The 13,092-nt window shown below is 40.9% G+C and overlaps 1 protein-coding gene across 3 annotated transcripts in view; it reads left to right on the top strand.

The window, feature by feature from the left end:
• The window catches only part of COG5 (component of oligomeric golgi complex 5), a 307,029-nt gene that overhangs the window by 278,430 nt on the left and 15,507 nt on the right, over window positions 1-13,092 (top strand). For all 3 annotated transcript variants that reach the window (XM_064575411.1, XM_064575412.1, XM_064575410.1), the window contains 3 exons: window positions 989-1,092; window positions 4,849-5,086; window positions 10,596-10,672. In XM_064575411.1, the coding sequence (XP_064431481.1) occupies window positions 989-1,092; window positions 4,849-5,086; window positions 10,596-10,672 (419 nt within the window). The remainder of the gene's footprint in view (window positions 1-988; window positions 1,093-4,848; window positions 5,087-10,595; window positions 10,673-13,092) is intronic.

Genomic DNA, 13,092 nt, shown 5'->3' with positions numbered 1-13,092 from the left:
GTCTGCCTTTGGCTCGGGTCATGATCTCAGGGTCCTGGGATCGAGCCCCACATCGGGCTCCCTGCTTGGCGGGGAGCCTGCTTCTCCCTCTCCCACTCCCCCTGCTTGAGTTCCCTCTCCTGCTGTGTCTCTCTCTGTCAAATAAATAAATAAAATCTTAAAAAAAAAAAAAAAAGAAACATATATGTTTAAATTTTAGATTTTAAGTGTGTACTGAGGCCCAGTCAATATTTTCACACTAAAAACCCATAATTTAGGCCAAGCGGTCTTATATAACCTAACCAATAGTTATACTTCACTGTTGAACAACTCTCACCTTTAACACTTGACATTTTGGGTAGTTCTTTGTTGTGGGAGATTGTCCTGTGCATTGTAGGTTGTGTAGCAGCATCCCTGTCCTCTACCCACTAGAAACCAGTAGCAAATGCCCATGCCGCAGGCTCCGGTACTGGGTATTTGTGACAAAAATTGGGAAAGGAAAGATGGTGCCAAGTACCAAAAGTATTTCTACTAAATAGGAACTTAATCCATGAAATGCCTAATTCTTCTGCCCTGTAAGAATCACCAGCATATTTATTATATTCACTCTGCTTAAAACCATATGATGTTGTTCCAATTTTGAAGAATGACTTTTGGTCTTGCTGTACTCTTTTCAGAAACTTTACAAAATGTGTTCATTCGATCTTTGTAAGTGGCACTGCTCCTCTCTCCTCCTTTCTCCAGGAGCTCATTTGACCATGAAACTTCTTGAAAATTTGAGAGAAGTGGAGGAGTTGAAATTTGCAGTGCCGTGTTTCACATATTGTCAGCTTTAAAGATCATTCCCAACAGCAGTTGGGAGAGGAACAGACTTCTGTTGAGTTATTACAGTTCAAAAACTGTATATAGTTGGGATTTGATATAAAAACTTTTAGTCAGAAGGCTTCTGCCATATTGGATTTCTTTGTGTTGGTCTTTAATTTTGCCTGCCCTTCCTTTTTCTTTTTAGACAATCCATGCTCTTATGGGAAGCGCTGTACAGCCCTTACTGACTTCAGTGGGAGATGCCATAGAGGCGATAATCATCACTATGCATCAAGAAGATTTTTCTGGGTAAGCACTTTCAACCATAGTTTTCACGAGTCTTTACTGCATTTGTTTTTCATTTACCCACCCCCACTCTTCATCCCTAAGTCTGTTTCCACCTAGGCCTTGTGCCTCTTGTGACCGGTTTGGCCTCCAGCCTCATACTACTTTATCCATTGTGAGCGCCATTAGCTGATTAAAATTTTTCAGTTCTTGTTTTCGTCATTTCTCTCCTGTCATTGAAACAGAATCATTAACATTTGTGGGACTCAGCTTGGCACTGCAGGACTTCTGGTAGTTGGTACCGTCTTCTCTTTTCAAGCTGATCTTGATCCTTCTCTCTCACAAATGCCCTTACTTGAGCCTCTAGCATAGGCATGTTATTTCTTATATAAGATGTCCCAGCTCTGCCACGATGCCAGTCTGAATCTTGCTCTGGCCTTGAAGGCATGCTGTATCCCAACCCCCTACAAGAATCATTTTCCTTTCTCGGAGTTTTGTGGCAATCCAATCTTGCCGTATCACACCTAGCCTAAGCAACGCTTCGGGAGTATTCCACAGCTGTTTACAAGAGTACTGCTTATCTGTCTCATATGTATCTTGAGAATAAAAATCATAGGTCCTAACCCAGTGTTCACTGAAATGTTTTTGAGGAGAGTAAAGTAGTTTGAGCTCCATGTACTAGGACATTATTTGTAGAGAATTTGGAAGAGTTATTTGCACATGCTTAGAGTGATTTTTTTTTTAAACTTAACCACACTGTAGAGCTAAACATTCAAATATTAATACATAGATATGTGTTTTGTGTTCATAGTTCATAGTTAGTTTTTGAATTTTCCTATTTATATTCATGTTGTTTAAATATCTACTTTATTAAATGTCCAGCCACTAGTCTAGCTGTTTGTAGAAAATTGTGTGAACTTTGCACTGTCCTTCAATTTTTCACATCACTTATTTCATTCACAAAATATCTTTTGAAGGGTAAAAAGGTCGCTCTCTTTTTAATAATGGAATGAAGCACAGAGGGTAAGGTGGATTATACACAAAATGCTATAATATTTGGAGATAGGAATACAAAACTGCTGATTTAGCAGTATTTGGAAGGAAATGAATTTTGTTCAAAAGTGATATGAAATGTCCCAGTTAGACCAATCCTCAATGCCTCTGCAAAGGAAGCAGAAAGTAAAGGCTCATTCTGTAAGAGTGCTCAGCTCCTTACATCAGCAACTGAATTGGTGAACCTCAGCTAGTGCCTGTAGCTAGTGGCTTGGACATTAAAAGTTGGTCTCCCTAGTAGCTATGTCCTTACTAGTTTGCCTAAATACTAGGGAGCTGGATTACCACTCACAGGTTGCCACGAGTAGGAAGCATTATTTTAAGGTGCATAACACTGCCCTTAATTTTTTCCCCGAATGGCTTTTAATGGTCCCATTTCTGCTCTCTGTCTATATACAGCAGACTTTTGAGATTCCACTCGGAGTCGTTTTCCGTCTGTGCTGGTAGAGGAGTGTGGGTCTCTGTTGCTTTATGTTCTATTTAGAATTATTACCCCAGGGCAGTAATTTTCTCACTTTCTAGAACTTTGTTACTAGTAATTACTAGTAATTCTGTCATTTCATTTCACATATGAAATGTTTGGCTTGAATGAAATATAAGGTGAAGTTAGATGAAACTATTCAAGAAGTAGGAATCACTTTTACAGTAGGGCCAGCCCCCAGGTAGTAGGTGATAAAAATAGTAGTGAACACCTGCCCTTGGAAGCCCTCTATATTTATTTTAGGTAAAGGGAATAAAGCAGGTTTAACCTTGTCAGCCAGCCTTATATGGAGTGTGGTTACAGAATCCCTCTGCTATTTAAAAAGTAATGCTCAACACAGTTTCCTAGTATTTGAAATGTATTTAATAGGACCAGTGTTTCTCTCCAGATTAGATAAAGCTCAAAATATAAATGTCTGATTGACATAGTACATTGATTGAAATTCTCTGATTTAATGTAAAATGACTTCTCTCTGATTATAGCTTTGAATGGGGGAGGAAAGGCAGTAAAAGTAGGAAGACCCTAGACCCTGAAGTGATAGATGTGCACCTCAGCCACAGGGAGAGTGCACAACACACCCCAAAAAGATAGGGGACCTGAAGATGATCATCTACCATTTCTCAGGTGTGCATCCCATTAGTCCTTCTACCTTCAGCTTGCACACACAGGCTCTCATTATAAAGACCCTTCAATTTCTGCACAGCTTACTATTGCACTTGATCAGTTGAAAATCTCTTACTAAAAGCTTCGGCATAATTGGGAAAACTGCACTTTAGTGGTGGCCAAGCAAATTTCGTATTCTAATAAATTTAAATCAAGCTTTTAATCCACACTAAGAATTGATAATACCTATTTCAAAATTTCGTCTGATGGATTATTTTACTTATATTGACACGTGCTTGGAACTGGTTTTAGTATATTATTTTCTAATCCTCGTGGAAATTATTTCAACTGACCAGATGAAAATTCTTGAAACACTCACAAGGTAACAACAGTGCTTTTGATAAAGCATAAGAAAACATGAAAGAGATTGGTACCTTTTTTTTTTCCAACCTAGTCTGTTGAACTGAACAAAGATAGGCTGTGCAATGGTCTGAATCTGGCACAGCCAACCCCACCTAAGATTGCCGTCATTGACTGAGGCTGTCCCGAGCAGCACTCCACTGTGACACTGGAGACAGCAGTGGTCCGTCATGCTCCCCCTCGATGGCTTTGCCTTAGTTAGGACATTCTTTTTTACACCTGAACAAAATCTCTCCCTTCTGGAACTTAAAACCGGTTTCTCTATTTCTATCTGCTGCTGGAAATAGAAGGCCTTTGGTTAACATCCTCTGATAATAAGCATTCATTGCTGTCTTTGAAAATAATTAAGTTCACCTCATTCTCTTGCTCTGGGCATTTGAGTCATATCTGTTGTTCTTTAGACCACTGCCACTTTTTCTACGTCATTCTCAGAATATGGAAACACTCATTTTTTTGAAGACGATTCAGCACTTTGTAGCCAATGATCTCATTGGTTAGCTAATTAATATCAGGTGATTTCTAATTTTGGTATAACTTCTTTCCTATAAATATTTCACATTCTTTTAATATATTCCTTAAAGAGCAATTATAAACACTTATAAATTATAAATAGTATTTCATGGAGCATCAGCTGGCATCATCTGTTGATCCAAATTAAAGCCTTTGCAAACCTCATCATCTGGGAGGAAAAAATGGCATACCATGTGTATTGTTACATAACCAGTTCCACAGGCAGAAATCTACTATTGGCCTGATCAGATTAAATAGCACAGGAGCAGAAATATCTTTGCCAGGAATTTGTTTGGGGAAGGCTGTGTTTTCTGCCCTTACAAAGTGTAAAATGCTATTTCAGGCTTCATTATTGATTTATTCACTAACCAGGCAAAACATATGAGTGGATGGAGATTCGTAAAGCTGAGAAGGACCTTGAGAGGTCAGAGAGTACATAAGGCACTGTGTGAATCACCCGAGACAGATGGTTGTCCATTTCATTCTTAATAATCTCTAGGTAAATGGATTCTAAGATTTCTTCAGTAATCTTCCTAGCATCTTAAAACAGTCTTTATAATTTATACATTGTTTTATGCTCCTTAACTCTTAGTAAAAATAAGCAATACTTTTTTTTACCACTATGGGAAAAAATTGCTTAGGATTGAAACAGCAGGTGGGGGAGGGGGGCAAAAGTGGCTGTTAGTACATTGGCTGTTTTTTCCCTTTTGCAGGTCACTATCCAGCTCAGGAAAGCCTGATGGTCCTTGTTCTCTGTACATGAAGGAGCTTCAGGGTTTCATTGCCAGAGTTATGAGTGACTACTTTAAACACTTTGAATGCTTGGATTTTGTCTTTGACAACACTGAAGCTATCGCCCAAAGAGCAATTGAACTTTTTATCCGCAATGCCAGTCTCATAAGACCTCTTGGTGAAGGTGGGAAAGTACGACTTGCTGCTGATTTTGCTCAGGTAAATTGATGCATCGCTGCAAAGGGGGAAATGTTCCAGCCTCAGTATTATCTGTTCATTGAAAGACTAAGTATGTATTCTTTAGTGTTTTAAAGAGTTGAAGCAGAAAGAAAAATAAATTCATTTAAACTGAATTGGTAAGAAAAAGAGAAGAGTTAAAAGAGACTTTCATACCAGATTTTTTTTCTTTGTATTTAATAAATGAATCATCACTCATCTTTGAGATTTCAGGGTTAAGTGAAGTAGCTCATTCCATAGTACAGAAATATATCTCACTTTTACATAATGTAGGGCTTTCTTACTATTTTATTATCCCATGAGGTTAGTATTGAGAAGAGTAATTGGTTGATTCTGCTGGGAAATAATATAGGCAATGACATTTCCTCTGAATACTGTAAAGGGGCTGTCTGTTGTTATGTAAAGAGTAAGAACTCCCATGCATCTGTAATCCTCTAGTGGCCAGCTCAGTGTTCCAGGACAATGTTCTCCATTTAGATGCACAGTGGGCCATGTACAATAGAGGATCTGATTATTTAGTCTCCCTTTATTGAACAGAGTACCTTTCTTGTGTATGGCCAGCCTTGAAATAATTCCAGGCTCTCAAACCATGATCACCTCTTACAGGAAAGGGTTTTTCCCTTTTTCCTTTAGACAGATTTTTCTGAAGCCTTCCAAAAGTATTAGAGGCAAAGAAGAAACACCTCAAACATACACCTGAATAAAAAGGTTTCCAAACAGATCACTCGTATTTATATAGCATGTCAAAGGTGGACTCATTTTTTATGCTTTTCACAGCTGTTAACTTTACTAGTCTAAAGAGTTATTCAGATGGATTATTCATAATTTGCCAGATCCTGCCAGCTAATAAAGATAGTCAAATTTAATGGCCTTATTTATCCCTGTGTGTATCTGAGAGCAAGTCTGGGTTCGTTATTCCCACTTCAAGGAGAAAATGTCAGAGACTCCTTGAACGGGGGGTGGTTGTCAGACTCATACCTGATAAAGGTCCAGAGGGAACAGGTACATTATCTAATGTTTCAAGAGCCGGGCTCTTTGCATATTAATTGGCCTAGAATTAGTCATTTTCATCCCCAAATGATATGCCTGAGGCCACTAGACCATAGTAAAGAGCCTTCCTTTGGGAAATATACCTTAGGTAGCCTAGACATAAAAATAGGAATTAAATGTTGCTCCTTTGACCTTTCCCATTTTCAGAAGCTTCCTTCTCATGCCCTTGTACATTGTGCTTTGTTGCTACAGGTAAACTTCAGCTTAAAGAGGATTGTATATAAACAGTGTGTTACCCGTCCCTTACTGGGGTCACAGGCTGCTCATGGAACTGAAAACACCAGGACGCACCAAGTCCTGCTCTTGTGTGTTAAAAACACTGTGAGCTCTTCTGAAATGAGCGTCTGTTCTCTTTTTCCCCCTTTCCTCCTGAATTTTGTTTTTCTTTTCCTCTCCTCTTCCCTCCCCTGGCCTCCCTCCCCTACCAGTTTATTTGCATTCTGCTCCAGCTGGTTCTTGAGTCACTTCCCTGGAGGCAGCACTTCAAGTCCGATTAGAGTGGCAGTGAGCGGGAGATGGCCAAAATGAGAGTGCCGGCGCGCGCCAAGCAGGCTGTTCGTTCCGCGTTTTATTTTAATGATTTGCTCCCTTACGAATCTTGAAAGATGGAAGGCATTGTCCCGTAACCTATGTTACCACAGCTGGCTCCTGTTCAAAACGCAAAGCCCCCAGCGGCAGGTTGAGCTCCCACCCCCCGGAAACTGCATTATTCAGACTTTCACTTGGCATCTCTTTCTCGTGTTGCCCAATCAGCCAGACCTTTTCTCGGGTCCCTTCCCGTAAGATGAATGGAACTCATTGATCCTTATGACCAACTTACTCTACAAGGCATCCTGTTTTCCATTTCTTCAATAGCGAAATTGCAGCATTTACTCGGGGCAAAGCCATGCAGTGACGACGATGCTGCGGTGCAGGTGGTGCTGACCCCTTTGTCCCCTCCCAGACAGCGTGTCCCAGTGTCAGAGCAGCCTGCCCCTCACCTTGCGGCCGGTTCCGCACCCTGTGGCTTGTGGGCACAGGAGAGACGGGGAAGTGCCCTCACATTTGGGACCAATAGCTTTGGCAACAGGATCCAGCTACTCCCCCCGCCCCATAGTTAAGAAAACGACAGTGAACTGGGGGTTTTGTTTAATTTGCCAAACCTGCAGTCGCGTGATGCAGCCCCTTAGCTTTCAGGACCGTGCTTGGTTGGAGTATTTTCCCAGTGAGTCAAAAACACTTAGGTATTACCCTGACCTTGTTTGTATTCATGACAGGCATCGCCTGGGGACTAGAAAGCCTTCCGACTGCCTCATTATTGAAAGTCCTGTCACTTTGTATTCAAAATGAAACAAAGCCAGCGAGGCCACTGGAATCAAGAACACACAAATCCTCTCTGGGTTTTAAAAGTGTTCTTGTGATAAAAGTGCCTACTCATTCTGGCATAAATGCAGAAAGAGAAAGAGCTCAGGAAGAGACCCAGGGAGTAGGTTTGGGATTGCTGAGTATTTGTCATTTGGTCCAGTCGCAAAGGCAGATAGTGGTAGATTTCAAAGATCTCTTCAGGAACCCTAAGCTGTCCCTCCTGGCATTGCACAGGTGAGAGGGAAAATAGTTGCCGGGTGCCACCTGGAGGGCTCGTGGTGAGGGAAGCACCTGACATGCAGCCTCATTAGGAATCAGGTCATGGGCCTGAGGGGGCTTCCTACAGGTAATTGATTTCCTGCTGTGACCACATGCTCTCTGTGTCGACACTCCACACAGCAGTTCTAAAACACTCAGCTTGGTCAAGGCCACTGGGTCTGCTGACTCACAACCTCTTGGGGGATTTGTCCACACTGCCCTCGCCCCTCGATTTCGTTTCTTCCCCAAGGGAAAGGATGGCTCATGGAGCTGGCATTAAATTACTCATTCAGTGGTACTCCTAGCAATTTCTATTTATAGGTCTCCCGGTGCCCTTTAAATATATATGTATCTGTATTTCACTTTGCCCAAATATATGCATTTAGAAAAGAAAACGAAATAATGAGGATTTTCACAGCAATTGCCTTTTCTCCTAAACAGTGTCAGGGCCGGAGAGCCGTAGGAGCATCCAGACATGCCCCGCGGCTAACCAAGTGTCTGCGGTGGGGCCCGGGCCGCTCTGTAATTAGTTCACTTTGCCTGCCTCTGACCACTTGCTCCCTGCAAGCCGGGAGCGGGAGAGAGGCCTTTGTACCTGCCATTTGTGTATCCACAGCTAGGTGCAGAGTCACCTCCTCCAAAAGGAACACTCCTGCCCTTTGGAAACATGGCCTTTATTGTTTCATGGAATTCTGGCAGAAGAAAATGGTTTTCAGTACACTGGAGGTCCTTTATTTATTTTGGAATTGTACTCTGGTATAGAAATCTCCTGTATCATCATAGATTACACAGCAGTTCAAGGTCATATTCTCTCATGTTGTAATTTTTTAACATTCCATGCTGCTCAAGTGCTAAGGCAAAGGTTTTTTGGTTTAATCTTGGAAGATGGAGAATTTACTAGGGTAATTGAAAAAAATGTCAAAAATATTTCATGAAAGCAACTTATGTAATTTCAGTTTGTAAAAACCATAACACGCACACACACAATTGCAGTTACCAAATGAGGAATACAGGATAATAACATTTTTACTTTTGTGCTCAGTGTAAAATAAATGCCACAGTCTGAAGAAAACCAGCAACTTCATCAGGTGAAGAAACCAAACAGGTCCCAAGGACCCACTGTCTTGACATGAGAACACTGACTTCAAGCTGCTCTGTTTTGCTTTGTTGGCAAGAATCCTGACTTTTTTGCCTCAGACTTTTCTCTTACTTTCTTAATCTTCTCTATTTTAGAGAGTTTTCTAACCATGTTAAGGTTTCCCTCTAGGACATAGGAGACATAATCTGTGTCTTCTGTATGTTAGGAGAGAAATTGACCGGTTCCACCTAGAAATTCCCCCAGTTACCCTCAAGACCATCTCAAGGAAGCTGCCCACCAGGTCCCCTGTGGCAGCTCGTACACTTAATAGCACACTTCTAAGTTTGCTTAATAATCATCAGGTGTGGGGGCGCCTGGGCAGCTCAGTGTCTGACCTCGGCCCAGGTCATGATCCCGGGATCCCGAGATGGAGCCCCGCTTCCTGCTCAGCAGGGAGTCTGCTGCTTCCTCTCGCTATCTCTGTCTGTCTCTCAAATAAATAAAATCTTTAAAAAATAATAATAATCAGATGTGTATATACATGTATGTATATGTGTATGCGTGTGTGTATAGACCCACATACCTTTTTTATTTTGTTCAATAATAACTATATTGTTTAAATAAATAAATAGATATCCCCTTCTTCACTAAATTTGAAAGAGCTCCCTAAAGGCAGGACAGTCGACTAATTTATCTTCTCATCCCCATGTGTAACTCGGTGCCTGGCAATTAACAGGGAGTTAGAAATGTTTGTCAAATGAATGATTGTTTAGGTCTCCGCAGTTTCCCAGGGGCAGGAGATTTGAGCAGTATTTTAGAAGGATGACCAACAAGACAGAAGCCCCACTTTCCATTCCTTTGTTTTTCTTGAAGAAAGATGCTTCATTACTTTTTTCAGAGATTTTCTAAGCTATTCTGTACCAGAGTCCTGTTGATAGCAAGAGCGGAGAAACGGTTTGTCATCTGAGTCCTCCGTCTGTGAAAACTTTGCACTTGCTAGAACAGAGACCCTAAATCTCCATTTAATGACAAGTAAAATTTCCAGCCAAAGAAGGAGAATAAAGAGCAGTGAAACCAACAGGTCTTGAGTTAGGAAGCGAATTAATTGGCTAATAATGTAAAAGGGGGAGAGTTTAAAAAATACTGCTAATAATTGCCAACGTTGAACAAGCACCTGCTAGGTGCCGCGCGCATATTGCTTTGTGAAATTATTTGGTTTCTATGGTTCTGTGAGCTAGCACTATCTCCACCGGACAGACGAGGAGCCCGGGGCTTACGGAACTGAAGTCCAGGGCGGCACAGCTAGTCGTTGTAGGCTTGGCATTGTGACACCCATGTGCTGCCTCCAGAGTCCGTGCTTCTAATCACTTGGGCCAGTTTGCTGAGGGTTGTCATTGTTTATACTTCATATGAAAAGGCTTGTGATGCCTACTTCAAGTATAGGCACACAGTCTTAAAAACCTTGCCTCCTCCAGTTTTTCAGTGGAGAAAAGAACCGAGTTTCCTCCTTTTACATAACCAAAACGTGTTTTTCTGTGTTCTTGAAGGAATGGTCTCATGTTATTCTCCTTTAGTAACAATAAACGCAAAAGTCGCCCAAGTTCGTGCCTTTTATTAAATTTAATTGACTTTCAAAAATTGCCTCACAGTCCAGATAAAAGTAAGTTTACGGCAAGCTTCAACTTTCTGTGATCCAGGTGTGTCCCCCGTTCAACACAGGCTTCTGACATTAACACTGTGGAGTATCTTTTCATGTTTCAGATGGAGTTGGCTGTGGGTCCATTCTGCAGAAGAGTATCTGATCTAGGAAAGTCCTATCGAATGCTGAGGTCATTCAGGTGAGACACTGTTCTATTATTGCAGTTGATATATCCATATCCTATTAGCAGATAAATCCTTTCCCCACTATTCATGTTGAGCTATATGAAATTGCCAATATTCAACCGTTTTGTGACCTATAACAATGGCAGTTTCATATGGTTTATCTTAAAAGTTATTATTCAAACCAGAAACCCATACAGAATTATATGCAATGATGTGTGTGTGTGTGTGTGTGTGTGTGTGTGATTCTTGAGTTAAAATTCACAAGACTGAGCTGATAAATTTTATTATGCTCTTTCTGAGGGGAATTTTTTTTATTATGTTAATTACCATACATTACATCATTAGTTTTTGATGTAGTGTTCCATGATTCATTGTTTGCGTATAACACCCAGTGCTCCATGCGGAATGTGCCCTCTTTAATACCCATCACCAGGCTGACCCATCCTCCCACACCCCTCCCCTCTAGAACCCTCAGTTTGTTTTTCAGAGTCCATAGTCTCTCGTGGTTCGTCTCCCCTTCCGATTTCCCCCCCTTCATTTTTCCCCTCCTGCTATCTTCTTCTTTTTGTTTTTTTTTTAACATATAATGTATTATTTGTTTCAGAGGTACAGGTCTGTGATTCAACAGTCTTGCACAATTCACAGCGCTCACCATAGCACATACCCTCCCCAATGTCTATCATCCAGCCACCCCATCCCTCCCACCCCCACCACTCCAACATCCCTCAGTTTGTTTCCTGAGATTAAGAATTCCTCATATCTTGGGGCACCTGGGTGGCTCAGTCGTTAAGTGTCTGCCTTCAGCTCAGGCCATGATCCCAGGGTCCTGGGATCGAGCCCCACATCGGGCTCCCTGCTCGGCAGGAAGCCTGCTTCTCCCTCTCCCACTCCCCCTGCTTGTGTTCCCTCTCTCGCTGTGTCTCTCTCGCTCTCAAAATAAATAAATAAAATCTTAAAAAAAAAAAAAAGAATTCCTCATATCAGTGAGGTCATATGATACATGTCTTTCTCTGATTGACTTATTTTGCTCAGCATAATACCCTCCAGTTCCATCCACGTCATTGCAAATGGCAAGATCTCATTCCTTTTGATGGCTGCATAATATTCCATTGTATGCATGTATATATATATATATATATACCACATCTTCTTTATCCATTCATCTGTCGATGGACATCTTGGCTCTTTCCACAGTTTGGCTATTGTGGACATTGCTGCTATAAACATCAGGGTGCATGTACCCCTTCGGATCCCTACATTTGTATCTTTGGGGTAAATACCTAGTAGTGCAATTGCTGGATCGTATGGTAGCTCTATTTTCAACTTTTTGAGGAACCTCCATACTGTTTTCCAGAGTGGCTGGGGGATTTTTTTTTTTCACTCTCCAGTCTTACAGAAATATATTGAGTAGTCATACCAGGCAGTTCACAATTACAGAGATACTTTTTTTCTGAAATTTTCATTTGCTTATTTATCATTTTCAATCTAACCTACCTCTAAAACTGTCAGAGGTTACATTCCATAGCAAAACTATTGAATAGAATCTTAAAAGAATTGAGCTTAGTGGTAAAATGTAGGGAATGACTAGAAATGGTGCAGATAATTTAGGATAAAGATGACTAATGCAGTTGAGCACAAAATTTAGGATTGAACTTCCTAGAGACCAGTTCAAAAAGAAAAACAGTACGTTAATTCAAATTGACACCTAAGAATATACCAATGGGGTGCCTGGGTGGCTCAGTTGGTTAAGCGACTGCCTTCGGCTCAGGTCATGATCCTGGAGTCCCAGGATCGAGTCCCGCATCGGGCTCCCTGCTCGGCAGGGAGTCTGCTTCTCTCTCTGAACCTCCCTCCTCTCATGCTCTCTATCTCATTCTTTCTCTCAAATAAATAAATAAATAAATAATCTTAAAAAAATAAAATAAATAAAATAAAATAAAATAGAAAAGAATATACCAATGTATGGGAAAATCCTTTTCAGTGCTGAATGCTTAGATAGGCCTCCTACCAATTTAGATTATAAGGAACACTGAATAACTTAACTGTGGCTGTTTATTCAATAAGCCAGAACTTATTTGTACGTATGTATACATACAAAAAGATGACCAACCCTGAGCACTCAGGGGACCAGACATGATACTTATACCCATTTTGTGACCACAGCATACCAGATGGGAAACCTTGATGTAACTGTCCATAATATCCAAGAGCATAATGGTCTTTGAATGTTTCTTTATAAAGATAAGGTAAGAGATTCCAGGCATGCAGTTTTCTAAAAACAGATTCAGAACTAGAAACTAGAGCAGTCAATAAGAAGCATGTCCTTTAAATGACTGCTTCACTGTCTTATGTCATCCAGGCTTTTGATAGTAGAAAATTCAGGTGTAATGTCACTTAAAACATAAGAATCCAAGGTTGTTGATTGAAAGGAGAG

The sequence above is a fragment of the Mirounga angustirostris genome, unplaced genomic scaffold, assembly GCF_029215605.1.
Source record: "Mirounga angustirostris isolate CCGP_5_RB_7025 unplaced genomic scaffold, mMirAng1.0.hap1 SCAF_12, whole genome shotgun sequence".
NCBI lineage: Eukaryota > Metazoa > Chordata > Mammalia > Carnivora > Phocidae > Mirounga > Mirounga angustirostris.
This window is presented reverse-complemented; position numbering and strand designations above follow the sequence as displayed.